Source organism: Dryas octopetala, chromosome 1, assembly GCF_963921425.1.
Source record: "Dryas octopetala chromosome 1, drDryOcto1.1, whole genome shotgun sequence".
In the NCBI taxonomy this organism is placed as follows: domain Eukaryota; kingdom Viridiplantae; phylum Streptophyta; class Magnoliopsida; order Rosales; family Rosaceae; genus Dryas; species Dryas octopetala.
The window spans coordinates 1,265,831-1,279,856 of NC_141366.1; the positions used below are offsets into that span (position 1 = coordinate 1,265,831).

Here is a 14,026-nt window from a genome sequence, read left to right on the forward strand (position 1 = left end):
TTTGTTTTTAGAATAGGGTAATGGCACAAAATCCTGATTTGCAACCCGCCCCATTCAAGCAATAATATTTACAATTGAGGCCATTATAGGTCCTTCAGGAACCCATTTTTAGGGCAAAGACCCGAACGATGGTTTCACGCCTGTTAGGGAACAGTTGGGTCTGGGTTGGTCGGGAAGTGGCCGGCCTGGCCATGGCTGTGTTGGGCTGGCTGTGTGCAACGTCACACGAGGGAGAGAAAACAGGGGAGAGAGAAGAAAAGGAGAGTGTGGTTGACTGGTTGCAGGTGGTTGGCGCCGGTGAGTTGGGCTAGGATGGAAATGTTGGGCTGCGGAAGAAGATGGAGAGAGAAAGAGAGAGAGAGAGAGAGAGAGAGAGAGAGAGAGAGAGAGAGAGAGAGAGAGAGAGAGAGAAAAAAAAAACATGGGATGGAGAGAAAGGAGAAGAAGAAACAAAGAAAAAAAAAAAAAAGGGGGAACGGGTTTTGAGGAAAAAAATAAAATATTTATGAGTTAACTTATAATTAGTTTTTGGCTCAATTACAAATACACTCATCAATTATAGGACATATTTTAAATTGATTCATAAATAAAAAATTATTTCATATTAATATACTAACTAATATAAATTTACAAATTACCACATCCGTTACAAATTTCGTTAATAAGTACGTTAAATACCAGTGTAGACAGTGCTGATGTGAATTTTTTAAATGATGTGGACACCAAATTTAAACCATATGGATTAATGATGTCATATTTAATTATATTTTTAGAGGGTTTAAAAGTTTTGTTAGTTTTTATTTTTTTAATCAATATGACATTATTAATACATGTGGAGCAAATTTGGTATTCACATCATTTAAAAAATCAACGTCATCGTTATCCAAAATAATATTTAATTATCGTTTTTTACGATATTTATAATGGATATACTATTTTATAACTTTTTATTAATTAGTAGACCAATCTGAAATAATTTTTTATTCATAAATCAATCTGAAATACTACATATAATTAGTGAATGCATTTTATAATTAATTTTTAGTTTTTTAATAAAATTAAGTTAAAGGGAATGAGCAAAATTACTTTCCTTTTTTTTTTTTTTTACGTGTCTGCTACAACCGATTTTGAAATTATTAATTACATCTGTCATCAATCGCTAAATTAGGATATCTACACATGTTTGACAATTTCTTATGTGATTGTAGGTGGGGCACTGATAAAGAGGGGAGTCCAAATCTAAATCTACTCCGCGAGTTGTAAATAAAAATGGACATTATATTAATGTGGACAGTGACAGTCTACAGCTTTTTTTATTTTTTTTGGGCCAAGACAGTCTACCAGCTTTGAATGTTAGAAAAAGGCCAAAAGGGGGTCAACTGCGCGGCTGCGCCCACAAGGCTTGCGCTAGCTCTACGCTATCATCAATTTCTTTTTCCCACCAACCAATTTGTGTTGGAATTAATTATTTTGCATTAAATATCAAATTTTTGTGGGTATATGTTTGGTTTGGGTTTATAGGGTGAGTCACATCCCAAAACCAGGAGAAGATGGAAGATTTGGTTGGATTGGGCTGTTGGGTGCTGAGATATGGTTTGGCTTTTACTGGGTCCTCACTCAAGCCTCCCGCTGGAACCGTGTGTATAGGCACACTTTCAAGGACAGACTCTCTCAGAGGTATATATATGTCTCTCTCTATTTGGATATGTATATGTGTGCTTGAAATAATGACTCTATGAAGTTCTTTCAACCTAACCAAAAAAGGAAATAAAACTCTATGGCTTTAGTTTTAGTTGAGGGACAAACTTAATTGATTACTTCATGTTGGTCTCTGTTATGGAGCATGCCTTTGATTAATTTAGAATCAAACAGATATGAGAACGAGCTGCCGGGGGTGGACATATTCGTGTGCACGGCAGACCCAATCATAGAGCCGCCAATGATGGTGATGAACACTGTTCTATCAGTCATGGCTTATGATTACCCACCTGAGAAGCTCAGTGTGTATCTCTCTGACGATGGAGGGTCACAACTTACATACCATGCTCTCTTGGAGGCTGCTCAGTTTTCTAAGCATTGGATACCACACTGCAAGAAATACAATGTGGAGCCAAGGTCACCTGCTGCTTATTTTGCCTCCATAGCTTCTGACCATGCAATCGATAATGATCAGGCTAAAGATTTGGTGGTCATTAAGGTACTAATTCTTTACCATATTGGGTCCAAATGCAACATTGTTAAAAATATGCATGCACTGAGGCTCCAATTTGGTAATTTAAATTGTTACTATTACCCAAAACGCCAAAAGTAAAATGAAAAACGGTTGAACATTTTTTTTTTTTTTTCAAAAAGAAAGTATAATTTATGGTAATTAAATTGGGTCAATAATTTGGTTAACTTGAAGAGATAAATGATATTTATTATGTGAATTGGGTAATGCGTGACGTGTTTTCAAGCCTATTGCATATAGCTAATGGCTCTCCTCCTCACACATGGCATGGGTCCGTCCCACACATTTTTGTGCTGCAAGAACAGAGACCCATCACTCTGCTAAATGCCAATGTTACTTCAGCCGTTATAGTGGAAAAGAGTGCATATAAGGACATGGATGACGTACTTTTCCTAATATATATAATAATAATAATGAATTTATTATTATTGTTATCATATTGCTAATTTGCAATTAGTATTACATTATTTATAGCTTACTGATTGATCCATTTGTTGTTGTAGTAATTATACAAAGACATGGAGAATCAAATCGAGAATACAGTGAAGCTTGGCCACATTCCAGAAGATGTTGGGCTGGGGATGGTGATGGAGAGAGAGAGAGAGAGAGAGAGAGAGAGAGAGAGAGAGAGAGAGAGAGAGAGAGAGAGAGAAGCACAAGGGATGGAGAGAAAGGAGAAGAAGAAACAAAAACAAACAAAAAAAGAGAAAGGGGAACCGGGTTTTGAGGAAAAAAATAAAATATTTATGAGTCAACTTATAATTAGTTTTTGGCTCAATTATAAATACACTCATCAATACTCATCAATTATAGGATGTATTTTAAATTGATTCATAAATAAAAAATTATTTCATATTAATATACTAACTAATATAAATTTATAAATTACCACATCCGTTACAAATTTCGTTAATAAAGACGTTAAATGTTAGTGTTGACGTGAAATTTTTAAATGATGTGAAGACCAAATTTAAACCATGTGGATTAATAATGTCATATTTAATTATATTTTTAGAGGGTTTAAAAGTTTTGTTAGTTTTTATTTTTTATTTTTTTAATCAATATGACATTATTAATACATGTGGAGCAAATTTGGTATCCACATTATTCAAAAAATCAACGTCATCGTTGTGCAAAGTGACATTTAATTATTATTTTTTACAAAATTTATAATGGAGGTGCTATTTTGTAGTTTTTTATTAATTAGTTGACCAATTTAAAATAATTTTTTATTCATAAATCAATCTAAAATAACACATATAATTGGTGAGTGCATTTTATAATTAATTCTTAGTTTTTTAATAAAACTGAATTAAAAGAAATGAGCAAAATTACTTTCCTTTTTTTTTTTTTACGTGTCTGCTACAACCGATTTTGAAATTATTAATTACATCTGTTATCAATCGCTAAATTAGGATATCTACACATGTTCGACAATTTCTTATGTGATTGTAGGTGGGGCACTGATAAAGAGGGGAGTCCAAATCTAAATCTACTCCGCGAGTTGTAAGAAAAAATGGACATTATATTAATGTGGACAGTGACAGTCTACAGCTTTTTTTATTTTTTTTTTGGGCCAAGACAGTCTACCAGCTTTGAATGTTAGAAAAAGGCCAAAAGGGGGTCAACTGCGCGGCTGCGCCCACAAGGCTTGCGCTAGCTCTACGCTATCATCAATTTCTTTTTCCCACCAACCAATTTGTGTTGGAATCAAGGAATAAAATTTCGGTTTCGAGGAAATTTTCGATAGAAATTTCGATGAAAATTTTCGTGGAAATTTCGATTAAAATTTCGATTTCGATAAAATTAGACAAAAACGACGGAAATTGCTATCAAAATACGGAAATTTTGAATAAAACTTGACCATATGTTTATTGAACATATTATCTACTACATTTATAAAAAACATTGAAGAAACCAAATTATATAGTAGGTTTCATATGATATAAGGTAAATATAATGCGCGCTGGACAAATACTGTTAAATAAAATTAGTATAATGAATAAATGAAATTAGTATATTATTTATACTCTATAATTTAGAGACTAAATCCTAATACTAAACCTTATATACTCTATATACCTTAATACTCTTTATACTCTATAATTTATAGACTAAACACTATATGCTCTATAATCTATACTCTATATTGTTTAGGATATGCTATAGGATATTAGTGTTTAGGCCCTTTAGGATATTTTTAATTATTTTTTATATATAAATATATTAGAATTTAAAAACAACTAAACGAAACACCAAAATGACCAAACGAAACCCGAAACCCGAAACTTTTTTTTTTTCTTTCCAATTGCCCAAAGTCCCCAAATCTCGATCAACCCTAAACCTTTTTTTTTTTTTTCCTTTTCATTTGTTTTCCCAATTATTTGTTTTTATTTTATACTTAAAATTAAAGAAGGGCAATATCTTTTACCAAAAAAAAAAAAAAAGGACAATATCACTCACATTGCTATATTAATAGTCAGGAGGAAGTTTATTGGGAACCATTATAGAAAAAAAAAAAAACAATAAATATAAACAGAGGATTCAATCCCCCTAAAAAAAAAAAAAAACTCCAACCCTCCAACAATAAACATGCCCAACCCATCTGCGTAATAAGTCACATTAATTAATATAAATAAGGACACATGGTTTTGAATTTCTCACTTCTCTTTCTAAGTTTCTATTTCTCATCTTTTTTCCCAAAAAGTCGAAATATGGCAGCCATAGATAAGGGTTGACCACATCTGTAATTGTGGCAACTATGTGACCATTCAATAATTATATATTTTTAATAAAGTTTATAAATATTTATAATGGTTAATTTAGAGCTTAACATTTATGCTTAAAGTCTAAAGACTATGTTGTAAATAGAACTCAAGTATTATCAAAAGTAAGTTGTAATTGGCATATAGTCACAATTGTGTAATTGTCATATACAATTGTTTTTTTTTTTTTAACGAAAAATGAGTGAGCCTTCAAATGAGCGTTTAATGGGTATCTGAACATTGGACAAGGCCCTAAACAAATTCCTTCCCTCCCCTTAATATATAAAACAAAAAAATTTGTGAATTAATATTGTATCCAAAAAAAAAAGTTGTTTTGAGTCTTGAGACTTGTACAAAAAATAATAGGATTGAAAATAATTTAATTGTCATATAAATATAATTAAATAAATTTAAAAACAACCATGTGAAGCAAACCCAACAAAAAAAAATAACACATATGATGAATAAGGTTTTCTTTTTTTAATGTGTAAGGTTCGAGATAATGCACTAGCCCTACAAGGTGCATTGTCAAATTGTCAATAATAGCAAATATGTTATAGACTTATAGCCTTTTGAATTGTAAAAGTAACTCTGCAGTTTTACTTCCCCATTTCCCCATTCCTTCCTTTTTTTTCCGTAAAGCATGCTCTAGGCTCCAGCTCCCCCATTTGGCCATTCCCCATTTCCCCTTTCTTTCCTTGTTTTTTTTTTCTTCTTTTCCTTTCTCTCCAGACTTCACCCAGACCACCCTTTTCTTCTTTTCCTTTCTCTCCACAAACTCCACCCCGTGCTTTTCTCTCTCTCTCTCTCTCTCTCTCTCTCTCTCTCTCTCTCTCTCTCTCTCTCTCGGCATCCCCATCACCAGCCCACCATCACCCTCATCTCGCCCCTGCCGCCGAAACCCACCGAAAACCCAGCCCCTCTCCTCTTCTCTTCCTCCCTTCTTTTCCTCCTCCCTCCACGGCCTCAACTCCCAAGTGACAAAAAGATCTGAGTTTGGGGGAGATTTGGGGTTGATCTGAGTTTGGGGGAGATTTGGGGCTGAGTTTGGGCGAAATTTCGACGAAATTTGGCGAAATTTTACAAAAATAAACATATTCCGAGTTCAAAATTGCGAAATTTAAGCGAAATTTCGCTGAAATAATACCGAAAAATAATGGATTCGTGATAAAATTTCGGGACTTCAAAAAAACGAAAATTTCGACGAAATTTCGTCGAAATTTTCGAAATTTCATTCGTTGGAATTAATTATTTTGCATTAAATACCAAATTTTAAAGATCAAGATATGTATTTATAGTTAATTAAATCTTCACTTTAAATAATTATGAGAATCATGAAGTTCTAAATCTTAAATTTATAGATTAAGTCTAATGATTTACTCGATATAAAACTTACAATTTGCCCACATTGATGTTTATATTGTTACATCAAACTTGTCTATTAACAACAATATTGTTCATATTGTTACAGTTTTAGACCACATTATCTCACCACATGATGTGATAACTTCACATCACCAAAAAAAAAAAAAAAAACAAATAAGCTAGGAAACAAAATCAATTTAGCATAAACACATGCTGTGGTGTGGTGGGAGAGAGAGTTTAAATCATGATTATTCTACTAGCTGGATAGACATTGTTTTTTAAGTCAAATAATGATCTAACATGGTACGAGTGCTCTGGTTCTAAGTGGTCCTGGGTTCGAACTTGAAACTCCCATCTCCCACTTATTCATCAATCTTTCAGCTAGCTTTGCTAGTATATAGGCATCAGGCATGCCAATGTAAGCAAAAAAAGGGACTTGAACATGACAGACGATGGTATATGGCCCTTGTCACTGCGGATGAAGAGCGCTTGGTATACTGGAAAATTGATCATAACCAATATGCCACAAAGAATAACTTGACTGATCAACTGCTCTAAAGCTTTGGAATCTATATCCATGACAACCCTCTTTGTTCCCCAAACTAAGCTCAAAAGGTTTAGCAATGCTGATGTTGCTAGCACAGTGTGCATAATACTTGAGCCTCCAAACTCCAAAACCTCTTGCTCATACCTCTTTGACACATCCTCAGTGACCACCTTGTCAGTGATGGCAAACTCTGTTTCAGATAGCCCCAATTGCCTCTTTATGGTATCAAAGAAAGCAAAAAAGTAGGAAGTAATCCTTCTGATCAACCACATTCTTTGTAAGTTCCACCATGCTTTGAGTGAACTCCCACATATCAAGGCTTCAATTATACTGAAAACATTCTTGGCTACAAATACATAAGCAAATGCTAGGAACCATAGGTTTGACACCTGAAAAATCAATTAGATTCCATCAATAGAACAAACATTATTTAAATGGTGATTGGATAGTAGCTTAACAGTGATGTGGGATTGGAACATTAGGCAGTGTTTTGCAGGAAAATATTTCATACTACTACGGAACCATGCTCAATGGGCTTAACTAATGTTTATGTCTATCAAGGATAAAAGAGTGAGATTGAGGTACCTCTGGGAACAAGGGAATGCCATGGAGCAAGCAAAGAGGAGGAACAATCACATAATACATAGTTGGGAAGGAAATTGGAGCCCACAAAAGGTAGAGACAATATCCCATCTGGGCACCAAAGTTTATCTTCCCATGCCCATATATGAAAGGGCAATACTTGGAGAAAAATATCTGAAACATCCCCTCAGACCACCTCTTATGTTGAATAAGTGCTATATCTAACGTATTTGGAGCAACACCCAGAAATGCTTTTCTATCTGGGTTATAATAAACTGATTTCCATCCCCTGCATTGAATTGCCAAGCCAGTAACAATATCTTCAACAGGACACCCATATATCAATCCCATCTGCATATCCAGAACATATATATCATCATGATCTTTAGCACTAATATTCTAAAACAGGGAGAGAGAGAGAGAGAGAGAGAGAGAGAGAGAGAGAGAGAAGAGAGAGAGAGAGAGAGAGAGAGAGAGAGAGAAGAGAGTAGGAGATACCTCATTACCCCATTGAGTACCCTTCTCATAGCTACACTTGACAAGAGCTTTTGCAGAATCTTCCAAGTCTTGGATACTTCTGTCAATAGTCTTGTTGTCCTCTATGTTCCATTGTCCTCTGTAAGTCTTGGAATATTTCTTTCCAGAAAGACTTTCTCTTCGATGGAAACATCCGGTGCCACAATACAGGGCCGCGCCATATCCACCTAACCCAGCAAGCTCAACCTTTATGCATAACCAACAACCAGAATTGAATATGTTAGTCCAGCAAAAGATCTATAGCTTCCTTTACTCCTAATTTGAAAGAAAACGCACCATTAAAACCATTTTCTATATTACTCACCTCATTAGTTACAAAACATGCATTTCCATATATATCGTTCTTCGTGAGATTGTCATAGCTTTGTGGGTGTTGCACATAAGCAGTCTTATGTCCATTCTTTTCATCCAATAAGAAACACAGTGCCTCTCGTATTGAATCTGCATTGTTTGCGTACATGTCACAGTCCAAGTTGAGGATGAAGGGTGCATTGCTTATCACTGATGACACTCTCAGCTGTACAATGCAAATAACCTTTTCAGTTTTCACAATACTTGATTATTTTAAGTTAAAATTACCATATATGGATTAAAAGCTAACCAGTGCATTCATAGCTCCAGCTTTGAAGTGGTGTGGCTGTTGGGGTCTCTTTTCTCTTGCCATGTATACCATTGTTGGTAATCGGCATCCATCGTCATCCACGACCTTTGTGTCTCTTCCATCAATTATAACCTTTAAAAGAAATGAGAGACAGAGAGAGCAAAGAATAAAAAAAAAGAATGACAATAAATAATAGATCAAGATCAATTCACTCAAGAATTATATACCTGCACAATCGACTGATGATCATTCTTTGCTACATTGAGGTTCCATTCTGAGAATGCTTTGTGTTGTTTCTTTGTTTCTTCCGGAATCTTGCCCATTTCAACAGCACATTCGATCCGATTTTTCATTTCTTCATAAAGTTTCTTTGGTAACATATAAATGTCTGTCAGTTAATCCTTTTTGTCAACAACAAGAAGATATATATCATTGTACCTAAAATATAGGCACAGTGTATGCACTAGGTAACTATTCAAAAGAGCTTGGTCATAGCTAGTCCCCTAGCTAGTAAATGCCAATCTGACCAAAACAAGTTGTTTACACACACAAGCCTCATTTTGTTAATTTTGTATGTACCTGGCTAAACTTGGCATGTACTTACCTTGATATCCAGCCATTCCTGACCATAGTTGATGTCATGCACATCAGAATGCAGGGCAAAGTAGGCCTGTGGTGACCTTGGTTCAACTTTGAACTTCTTGCAAAAGGGTATCCAATACTTAGAGAAACGAGAGGCCTCTAGCAGAGCATAGAAAGTGAATTCTGAACCACCATCATCAGAAAGGTAAACACTCAACTTCTCAGGTGGATAATTGTAGGACAGGACTGATAGGACAGTGTTAATCACCAAAGTTGGTGGCTCCATTTTGGGGTCTGCAGTGCATATAAAAGTGTCAACACCCGGTAACTTGTCCTCATATCTGTAATATGCAAAGAATTATAAGAAATTAATTAGTCAGCAAATTAAGTTTAAATTTTACAGAAAATGAAGAATACAAAAAGTGAGGAATTTGAACTAAGAGATCGATACAAATAGGACCCCAAGGCCAATCATTCTCTACAATAAATTGAGCCTTTTGTCATAATACATCAACCATTTAGATCAATATAGATTTGTACCAGGACAGAAAGAAAAAAAAAAAAAAAAAAAAGCATTAATGATCTTGGTATATATTTTTGGTCAGGTGGATTTTAAAGTAGAAAGCATACTTTTCATACAAGTTAATTATACTAAACCGTACTGAGACTTACTTTACACAGTAGAAGATAGCTTTTCATTCTACAAGTTATATATATGCAGGAATTGATTTTTCAGATGCACAGTGATTGAAAATGTTGCTGTTGTTGCTACTATTCTGCTTGATGATGCTTTGGGTCTTTCTAGGCCTAGAGCAATTGTAGTTTAGTTCCTTTTGTACCCAAAAAAAAAATGTTACTGTATGGGGGGAGATGGAGAGGTAGCAAACCTGTGTGAGAGTCTGTCCTTGAAAGGGTGACGACTCGTTACACTCCAGCGAACAGACTGAGTGATGATCCAGTAAATCCCAAACCAGAGCTCAGCCATGAGCATACCAATCCAAGCCCATCTCCCTTTCTCTCCAGCTCTTGGGATGTTGATTACTCTGCACACCCATATCAAACACAAGCCCACCAATATTGTTGAGGCAAACAACCTATACACAACTCTAAATCTTGCTTCTCTGCTCTCAAACAACGGAAGACTCTCTTCTCCACCACCTTTCTGCTCACCCATCTCTCTCTCTCTCTCTCTCTCTCTCTCTCTTACAAAAGGGAGATTCACTGCATCTACCTATATGTGTGTATGCCAGCGTGTGTACGTATGATATATATATATACATCGATCATACGAGACATAAATTTTTTTTATTAATAGTGTTATTGTACATTTGTACGTGTTAGTGTCAAATGTACTAGAAAGATAATATCACTAAGGCCGTGCTACTAGTTGTTTCGATCTGATAAGGGTTCGAACTTCCGACCTCTCCCAATATTAGGGAGAGAAATAATATTAAACTAGTGTTAGTTTATAATCATCAAATTTTAATAGTGTGAGAATTGAAGGCTGAAATGTCAATTCATTTCAGTTGGTCGTTGTCAACTTGTCATTGGTAATGTTTTTGTTGAAATAATAATTAATAAATGAAACAAACTATTATCTGCAATAGCTGTCGCCTGTCGGAGGAGTTGTTCTAAATAAATTAATGGCTAGCCTCGGTTTGTAACCCCATGTGCAACTGCAAATACAAGAGTACCTAAACCCTTCTCTGTTTTCTCACACTTGGTCAGCCTCCTTTCTTTATTCAACACTTTAAGGTACAATTTCCAGCTCCCAAAAAGAAAAGAGAAGTCACATTTGCATAGTGGTTTTATCTTGGATCATTTCACTGTAAAAACCCATGGTCATTCTTGCTCTCCCCTAATTTTTCTAATTTCTGTAAAACCCATTATGGAAGTTTTTTTTTTTTTTTTTGGGTCAAACCCATTATGGAAGATTAAACTTCATTAATATTTTTGTTTTGAATTTTTTGACCAAATTAAATATGCGGATATCTCAATACAAATATTCCACAAGAGTTGAGTACGTAACTTAAGTCCATGCGTGACTGAGTCGGTCACTCATCACTTTTTTTTTTTTTGGTCTCCATCACTCATCACTTATCAATAGCGTTATTTTCTTCCTTTAACAATAACAATTGCAGTGGTTATCGGCTTATCGCATTCCACCAAACCAAATTGGAATTGGGTGGCTAATTCTCAACCCTCAAGTCAAACTTGGCTCATACCACTACCAAAGGAACACCACGCCGCATGCATTCGTGTAGTTGAATTTATTTAACAATAGCACTATTATAATATTGTAAGTTGTAACCCCAAAAAATAATAATAATAATAAAGGTTCATTAATTTTAACTACTAAAAGTTCAATAATTTTTTAGTTTAAGTACTAAAATTAAATACCATTTTAAATTAGGTACTAGTTGAAAAGTCAAACAAACTAATAAAGTAAAAGATATTAGAATTTAAAAATATTACCACTACAATAAAAAAATAAAAATAAAATTACATCACAAATATTACATTAATTTATATTATATTGTATTTAAAAAAAATTAATCCAATCACAATTTAACTGTAACTGTCTTGGTAAATTAAAAAAGACAACTCACACCACTATACTATATATTATTTTGAGTAAAAGTATTGTTTTGACCTATATTTATACTATATTGTAGTATAATTTCTCTACAAAAAATTAAATTAAGTCACAACTTAACTGTGACTGTCTCGCAACTTAGATGTGACTGTCGTTCAGTCACAACTAAATTTGAAGTTGTGAGTGTCGTACAGTCACAACTAAATGTGAACTTGAGACTACATTAACAAATTTTCAAGGTAATACAAAAGCCTCAAGGGCAATTTTGTCAAAACCTTATAAATTTTAACTGACACTCATCATATGTGGGTCAAAGGACAAAAATGTCAAATGAAAAAAGCTTAAATCAAAGGGGGCTAAGAGGCCAAAATATTTGTGACATAATCTAAAAAACTACATTTAAATTTGGTAGCTCAATTGAAATATTATATAGTTTTCATACTATACCAAAAAATTATTGAAATTTGATATTTAATCCTAATTTTCTATAATAATAATAAGTTTTTTTTTTTAAGTCCAGTTTAAAAACAAGGCTAATAACTCAGCCACTTGTTACAGTAAATTTCAGTTTGATCAACTTTAATGAAATGTGCGCGACACGAAACTCTTTGAGCGCTCAGTACTGTTCATCGAGTGCTTGACAATTGTTACTGTGTGACAGTAATTATTTAAAGCTACATAAAAATGATACTTATTATTATACATTATGTCTTTTTTTATATAAACATGTTAAAAACTAATAAAACCAACATAAAATACACCATTCATCTCTTGGGCCTTGTGGTTGTGGCTGCTTATCATCTTCTTTCATGAACCTGCTACTCGCCATGTTTGGGATCGATTCAAATATAAAAGCTTCTTGCTAATATCTGGCTCATGAGCCGAGCATTTATCTCAAACAAAACATCATGCCACGTGTCAAGCGACACGAATTGCGGGGATGATGTGTCCCATGGTTAGTTGACAATCAAGAGTCCACGTGTTAACCTTGTGTATCACCGCCTATTCGTGATGGGCCTACAATTTGGATTTGGGCATGTCCATGTTCCAGGAATCCACATTTGGATTTGATAAGATATGGACCGAAGCCCACCCATTAATTGGACTTAGATTATTGTGATTTTTTTTTAGAAGATTCTTTTTATAGTATATAATTGTCATGAAGAATCCGGCTAATATCGGCTAATATGAGAAACAAAAATAAATTATAGGGTTAATTACACTTTGCATCGTTTAAAATTGAATTGTTTTTTTATTACTAAATTTGGATTGTTTTTCACTTTACATCTTGACCTTTGAAACTCTACATGTGCACCTTAATGTTAGTTATGTTTGTCTTTCAATTTATGTCCTCCGGTTATTTTGATTGGGTTTGACAGACCTTTGAAGCTTTATTTGCTTAAATAAAAGCTATGAGACCATGTGTTTTCTTATGTCGCATGTGGCATAGTGTCCATCTTGACTTTTGTTAAGGGCTTTTTCGCAAAATTAAATACCTCTTTTCAACCCAAATTGTCATGAGAGCCTTTAAATGTGGCACATGCTTTAAAAGAAACTAAAGTAGATGGCTCATCTCTTGCCACATATGAAATTGTGGGTCCCATAACTTCCACGTAAACAAATAACACTTTAAAAAAAAGTTCAATAAGTCAAATTAATGACAGGTAGAAATTGAAAGATAGGACTAACATGTAGATATAAGTTATTGAGTTTTTTTTTTTTTTTTTTCCACAAGTGAAAAACAACTTGAACATGAAGGGTGGAAAATATAATTAACTCTAAATTCTAATTCTAAACTTCAAATAAAGTTTCCTACTAACTACTGGTTGTAATTCGAATCTCCTTTCCCCGTAAAAAAACTTATTTTGAACGAATTACAAAATTAGTAATTAAAAAAAAAAAAACAGATGATTCTATTCCTTGAAAAATACCACCTTTCTAAAAAAAAATGTTTAAAACAAATTTACTTGACTCCAGACCAAAAAAACAAAATTAATTGACCAAGCATGGCAGCAAAACCATGGCACAACCATGTCACTACAAAAAAAAAAGACAATTTGATGATTGATGCATGCAATATAACAGAGGAGGAACAGTTTGGCAGCGCGTTTGCTCACAAATGACAATGTGTACTTGTTGACTCAAACAGATACAGATAGACCTTCCATGTCCAAATTATTTTTGGATGTTTTTCCGTTGCCTTTTATTTTTAGTTTCTTCA

At 34.0% G+C, this 14,026-nt stretch overlaps 2 protein-coding genes across 2 annotated transcripts; one reads left to right on the top strand and one right to left on the bottom strand.

The window, feature by feature from the left end:
• Positions 1-1,541: 1,541 nt before the first annotated feature.
• LOC147296144 (cellulose synthase-like protein E2) lies at positions 1,542-2,751 on the top strand. Its single transcript, XM_086229759.1, has 3 exons — positions 1,542-1,677; positions 1,873-2,197; positions 2,734-2,751. The coding sequence occupies exons 2-3, from the start codon at positions 1,940-1,942 to the stop codon at positions 2,734-2,736; spliced, it is 261 nt and encodes an 86-aa protein (XP_086085885.1). The 5' UTR covers positions 1,542-1,677; positions 1,873-1,939; the 3' UTR covers positions 2,737-2,751.
• Positions 2,752-6,614: 3,863 nt separating this feature from the next.
• LOC147296145 (cellulose synthase-like protein E6) lies at positions 6,615-10,407 on the bottom strand. Its single transcript, XM_086227815.1, has 8 exons — positions 10,097-10,407; positions 9,232-9,550; positions 8,855-8,995; positions 8,628-8,759; positions 8,331-8,543; positions 7,988-8,212; positions 7,493-7,840; positions 6,615-7,296 (listed from the first exon to the last, which is right to left on the bottom strand). The coding sequence occupies exons 1-8, from the start codon at positions 10,381-10,383 to the stop codon at positions 6,751-6,753; spliced, it is 2,211 nt and encodes a 736-aa protein (XP_086083941.1). The 5' UTR covers positions 10,384-10,407; the 3' UTR covers positions 6,615-6,750.
• Between the last annotated feature and the right edge of the window lie 3,619 nt (positions 10,408-14,026).